This window comes from Parambassis ranga, chromosome 5 (assembly GCF_900634625.1).
Source record: "Parambassis ranga chromosome 5, fParRan2.1, whole genome shotgun sequence".
NCBI classification, from domain to species: domain Eukaryota; kingdom Metazoa; phylum Chordata; class Actinopteri; family Ambassidae; genus Parambassis; species Parambassis ranga.
Genome location: NC_041026.1, coordinates 9,304,488 through 9,310,333, shown reverse-complemented (window position 1 = coordinate 9,310,333; position 5,846 = coordinate 9,304,488). Strand labels below are relative to the sequence as shown.

General features: G+C 42.3%; 1 protein-coding gene across 1 annotated transcript; it reads right to left on the bottom strand.

The window, feature by feature from the left end:
• Positions 1–704: 704 nt before the first annotated feature.
• Positions 705–4,164, bottom strand: LOC114436236 (uncharacterized). Its single transcript, XM_028406406.1, has 6 exons — positions 3,852–4,164; positions 2,673–3,296; positions 2,475–2,585; positions 2,239–2,300; positions 1,294–1,557; positions 705–1,214 (listed from the first exon to the last, which is right to left on the bottom strand). The coding sequence occupies exons 1-6, from the start codon at positions 3,898–3,900 to the stop codon at positions 1,176–1,178; spliced, it is 1,149 nt and encodes a 382-aa protein (XP_028262207.1). The 5' UTR covers positions 3,901–4,164; the 3' UTR covers positions 705–1,175.
• Between the last annotated feature and the right edge of the window lie 1,682 nt (positions 4,165–5,846).

Below are 5,846 nucleotides of genomic sequence, written 5' to 3'. Positions count from 1 at the left end.
ATTTCTGCAGTGGCAGGTCTCAATGTGTAGGAGGTGCATCTTCTTTTTTCCTCCAGGCACCTCTGCTGTTTTCTCCTGTGTATGTCTGTACATGTGTTGCATAGCACTGCAGTAGATGCACAATTTCCCCTGTGACGCTATTATTTCTGACAGGCAGTCCTGTTCCACAGGCGGGAGTCTTCACCACACGCTATGATCATGCTACTGACAGTGTGAACTGTTAATTTAGCTGAGGAACGTACACTGCCCCACGCTGCAGGCTGTTGTTTCAACAGTGCAGACGGCAGAGGTGTGGCTCAGTCAAAGACAGCTGCTCCACCCTTTTTTTTTTTGTCTCTGTTAAGAGACGTGCCTTCAGAGAATTTTGACTTCTAACACTTGAAAATGTTTCAACACCTGGTTACAAGCTTGCACATATTGATCAGAGATTACCTGTGGGATTTTAGTTTGGAAGCATAATCAAGAAATCAACAAGAAAATTCTGAAAAAGAAGAACACGACGTGCTTTTCAGACTCTCTACCTGCTCATTTACTCCTTCCTAAACAAGTCCTATCAGCTACATATTAGCCTCCAGCTGTTTGAAGTCCTGACTAAGCTGAGGAGGATTCCTTCGAATCATCTTTGTTTTTCATTGCAAACAACAAAAAATAAAGTATGACGGTAAAAGCTTGAGAAAATGAAGATGAGAAAAACACACATTAAATATGTTTGAGGACTTCTTTTATGAACGCCAGCATTGATAACAAGAAGTCACAGAAATGTTTCACAATATTGCACAAAGTCGTCTAGCTTACGTACATGTAAGGTTATTGCACTGCTCTGTTGTATATTAATATTTAATTTGGCAAAAGAAAAAAGATGTTAAGTGTTGCTTGTGGAATCACTGACGTGTGTCTGAATGATGGTCTTTGCAAAGATTTTCATGTTTGTGTGAAGGCTCAGTTCTCACAGTTAACACCTTGTTGCAGAAAGTATGTCACAAGCAGTCAGTCACCAAACAGCAACATCCAATGGAAATGGCAGCGTTGTGTGTGCATGCCAGTTTAAAACGGGGAGTTTGGGCAGCCCCTTGTGTGTGTGTGTTGAGAAGAAGGAAGTTGTGCTTGCAACACTTCTTCTGTCACAGTTATGATGCTCAAAAAAACTGTTAACTTGCGGTTTTGTCAAAGCAGTCTCAGTCCTCACTGTCGGACCACGGATGATCCGTACACGCCTGGAAAAGACAAAAAAAGACGTCAAAATATGTCAAAAATGACTGAGTGTGCGTGTCTGCTCCTGTGTCAGATTCTTACCTGTTTGTACTCAAACCGGTCCTGAAGATACAGGTGCCCCAAGCCTGTGATGTGGCCTATGTTCTGCCTGGAGAGCCCAGCTATCCTGGCTGTGAAATCCAGCGTGAAGGCTAGTTTGACCAGCTCCGGCGCTGTTGGCGGGATGGTGGGAGGGTTGCTGGTCGGTGGTGTTGCTTCTTTGTCCAGATATGCGTCAGCCAGCTTCTGGAAGGCGGAGTACGTCATCCCCTGGAAGAAGCTGCTCAGGGTGGGATTTTCTTTAAGCTAGAAGGGGACAAGGAGGAGAGGTGTTAGCGCTCCGAGCTTTGAACCACACAAACATGGGAGAAAATATGAATCAGCTGAACCCCAGAGCTCCTCATTCAGGGTTATTAACCATTAACTGCAACCACAGAGAAGCTATCCGGCAGCTTTATTACAGCTGAGGCTAAGGATCATCTGTATTATTGATTAGTCAGCTATTTAGTTTCTCATTGTTTGTGCTATAAATGTCAGTAAATCAATAAAATGGGAGTTCTCTAAAGCCTTTATTGACATTGTCCACCATTGTATAGACTGGGACTTTTTGCAGATCTCCATATAAGAAGTTTTAACTCTTCATCATCTGCTGATTTCAAAACAACTAAAATACACTGTCTGAATTCTGTGAAGTCATGTAGGTCAGTCACATGATGCGGTGTGGTTTGCATAAGAGACTTTACTGCTCCTCCTGTGCTGTTGCTGCTGTATCGCCACAGAAACCAACATGTAACCCAGGCGCAGGTTTAGGGATTGACGGACAGGCTCTGTCTGTGGCTCGTTATCTTTTTATTATAGTTTCTCAGCAATCTTTCTTTCTTTCTTCTTGTCTGTTAACCTTATCAGTGAACTCTGATCCTATAAATAACCCGGCTGTGGTATTATCAGTGTCATCACGTGATGTTTTTTCTACTCATAAATACCAACCTTGCCATCTATGGCATCGCCCTGCTCCTTCGTCAAAGCAATGATCCTGTTGATGACTTCATCTGAGACCAAAGAAAACACATGAGCAGATTTGAATAAACATTACAGTGCATGTAAATATAATGAGTGTCAACAGAATGCAGCTTTCCCTTTCATGTTTGGTACAGTTTACACATTGGCTTTTAGCAGAACTGAGGCCGTGTTACTGGAAACTGTCTCACAGCACATTTTCTCACCATCTGAAAGCGCCTTAACTTCCTCTTTTTCTTTGACCTCGTGCACGATTTTCTCCAGTTCTTCCGTCACCTTCTCGTAGTAAGAGTACGTCGGCTCCACGCTGACAACAGCTGCAAAGCAACAGTTAAAAACGTTGACTTCACATGCAGTCACCACAGATGTGTACAGAATCGGGTCATTTTCAGAATCAGACTGACCTTCCACGGCGGTGATGTCCGCAGGGTTAAGATCTTTGCTTGGTTTGTGTGGTTTTATTATGGACAGCCGCCTCTTTGAGAGCCTTCTTTTTAAGGACTTCCTCCTCGTGGACTTCTTCTCTGAAGGGGGTCCAGCTGTAGGCAGGCAGGTGGTGGTGACCTCAGAGACCTCAGATGTCTCCTTCGGACTGTCCACTTCGTCGTCTTTGTCGTCGTTACTCCTCCAAGAGAAAAAGTTGACTAAATTTTTCCAGAACACGGGTTTCTTCGCCTTAACCCTCTTGGATTTCTTAGTTGGTTTCTCGGGTTCTTTTGGAAACGGCTCAGGCAGATCACGCAGACGTGCCTCATCTGCCTCGTGTGCCTCGCGTGCAGCGGTGTCCTCATCGTGTGATTCCTCAACCAGATGAAGGGACGGGTCGCTGGAATGTCGTCTCTGCTTTTTGGGAATGGTCACCCACTTCTCCTTCCTCCGGGACCCCTTTCCTTCCAACGCGCCATCGTTTAGGCTGAGGCTGCGCTTGACGTACACCTCCAACAGACGGATGGTGTCCTTGTGAGGCACAGAGATCAGCTGGCCGTTTGCAGGCTTTTGTCTTTCTTTCTGCGTTTCCATGGTGGACTCTAAGCAGAACACAGACACAACAGGTCACAACAGGTTAATCAAGCAAAGGGAAGGAAGACAGTAAACACCTTAAACTATCACGGTAATCTGCCAAGAAGTTGCAAATAGCAGCTTTTGCAGTCTCAAGTTCAATGTTCAGATGTCAGTCTTGGTTAAGGAAATGTAAACATGCTTCTCAATTTTACACCCAATATATATATTCTAATCAAGAAAACAGGGAGAAGAAGAAATTGTAATTAATCATTAGTTACAGCTACAGTAAGTTATAATAAAGGTGCAATAGATGATCATTTTCATCATTATAAACTCCTGAATGAGTTATTTTGACATTTGTTTTGTTTGAAAGAACTAAAAGATGTTTACACATGAAAAATAAACATAAACAAAATATTAAAAACGTGACAGTCATGTTATAACTGAGTATCAGTGCACTAGACTTTGTTTTTTACAGCTCTGTAAACTAGAACAAATGCTGCTCAGAGGAGGAGGAAGTCTGTAAACCCAGCACCAGCGCAGCCCTGTCATGCTCCAGTCTCCCGTGTCTGTGGACTCACCTCCAGCCGCAGAGAAGCCGCTCAACTCCCCGCTCGCTTCTGTGCTCATGCCGTCAGTAAAATGAAGAGCACCGTGGCAGCAGCTGCTATTCAAACGCTGTGTTTCATGAAGGGACTCTCCGCGGTGTTCCTACCTACCTGCCCGCTCCGCCCCTGTTTACACGCAGCCTCGCTCACGGCCTCACCTGCCGCCGTGTGGGCGGAGGATTGGACTCTACCTGCTTCTCAGGTCTAATACGTCACACCGCGCCAGTTGTTTACGGTTTCGCTGCCGCTCTCGGGTCAGCTGCTGGTAGTCTGGTCACGTACAGTGTTTACGGGAAGTAAAAGCATTTCCCCAGAGAGGAAGCGCGGTATATGAGGGTAGCAGGAAGTAATATATTTAGAGTAAAAACGTATTATTTCTAGTAATTTATTAGTCTATTAGCTGTAACTAATTCACAACCAACTGATTTTTAAAGGGATTATTACTCTTAACTTCCACCTACTTTAGTTGCTGACTGCAGATTAATTTAATTTAATTTTTTTAATTTGAAATACTTTAATAATCCCATCAGGGAAATTGCTTAAGGCTGCCCAGCAAAGAGCTGCAGACACCAGTGAGTGCACTGGAGGCTATGCAGGTAAAGTGCCTTGCCCAAGGACACCAACAATGACTATAGGGAGGAGTTGGGATCAAACCACCAACCGTCCGGTGATTATTATGCAGGTGTAGCTAGTAAACAAATCACCACAGAAATATATGTGGTCATACTGCTTTCATGCTACATGATACTCAGTGGATTGAAAATAATCATGTTAGCATAGAGGCTAGCTTCTACCAGTAGCCACAAACTACACTGTTAGCATAGTAGCATCCTTACTAATCATTTGAACATTTGTCATTTATATTGCTTACAAACTACTTAGCGGAACAGCTAGCTGACTGCAGATAACCCTTTTAGCATAGAAGATAGTTTACTAAACATCTAACTAACAATAAACAAACAAACAAACATAATAATACTCATATTTATTCCACGTTAGCTTCTTGTTAGCATCATAGCATGTTTACAAAGCAGGCCTCACTAACAAACCACAGAGATCATTTTTGTTAGTTTGTACTAGTTACTAGTTTTAACTACACCTTAGTTGGTGGTCAAAGTGTTATCAAGCTTCCTACTTATATATTGCTAGCTCAGTAGCTACCCTGCTAGCATGTTTATGAACAAATCAAAACAAATGTTACAAATTACATTTAGGAACATGTATTTCTTCTAATCTTCAATAAAATAAGTTGTAGTTTATCAATGTATCACCATCTTTTGTTATTAGTGGTTATTCCTTGTCATCATGTCAGAGCATCTGTATTCTCCTCAGATCAATTCATCATCATAAACACCGCAGCATGACAGTGGACTCACCTGACTGTTACATCACAGCTCAGCTGCTTTTTGCCCAGGTTTTGTAATCACTACTTTTCCCTCAGACTTTAAAGGCATGCATGACCTAAGGCACTTTAACACAGTGTGTGGTATGAGCTGCAGTCAGAGTGTTCCAGGAAACACAGCTTCAGTCAGTCATGCTCGAAAAGTTATTCACTGCATATTCCCGTATAGAAACCACACCTTTATGGCCAGTGGAGCTCCTATCTGGGTGGAAGTTAAACTGAAGACACTGTTGTTTACTTCATTATCATTCCTGTGACTTAAGGTGATCACATGTGTTCCTCACGCCTTATTTACTTTGTCTTATGATATAGTATGTCAATTAAAACGTGTGTAAGTTTAGTGTTCAAATGTTTCTACTCAATGCCATACGAGGACATATTTATTGATTACAAATAGAATTGTTTAATGTTTACAATTATAAATCATAGTATTCTGAAATTAGGTTAAACACAGAGCTTAAAATAATCCTTTAATTATCTAGTATCAGGGTGCTCAGGTAGCCTTATGCTCATATTACACCATCATCATTATTATTATCATCATCATCATCATCAGAGTTGTTTCT

What these genes read in the sequence shown, in the direction of transcription:
- LOC114436236 (XM_028406406.1), bottom strand. Translation starts at nt 3,900, where the DNA reads ATGAGCACAGAAGCGAGCGGGGAGTTGAGCGGCTTCTCTGCGGCTGGA. An exon ending in GGACATCACCGCCGTGGAAG is followed by an intron (nt 2,586 to 2,672) that starts GTCAGTCTGATT and finishes GTTGCTTTGCAG; the next exon opens with CTGTTGTCAGCGTGGAGCCG. An exon ending in AGTTAAGGCGCTTTCAGATG is followed by an intron (nt 2,301 to 2,474) that starts GTGAGAAAATGT and finishes CTTTGGTCTCAG; the next exon opens with ATGAAGTCATCAACAGGATC.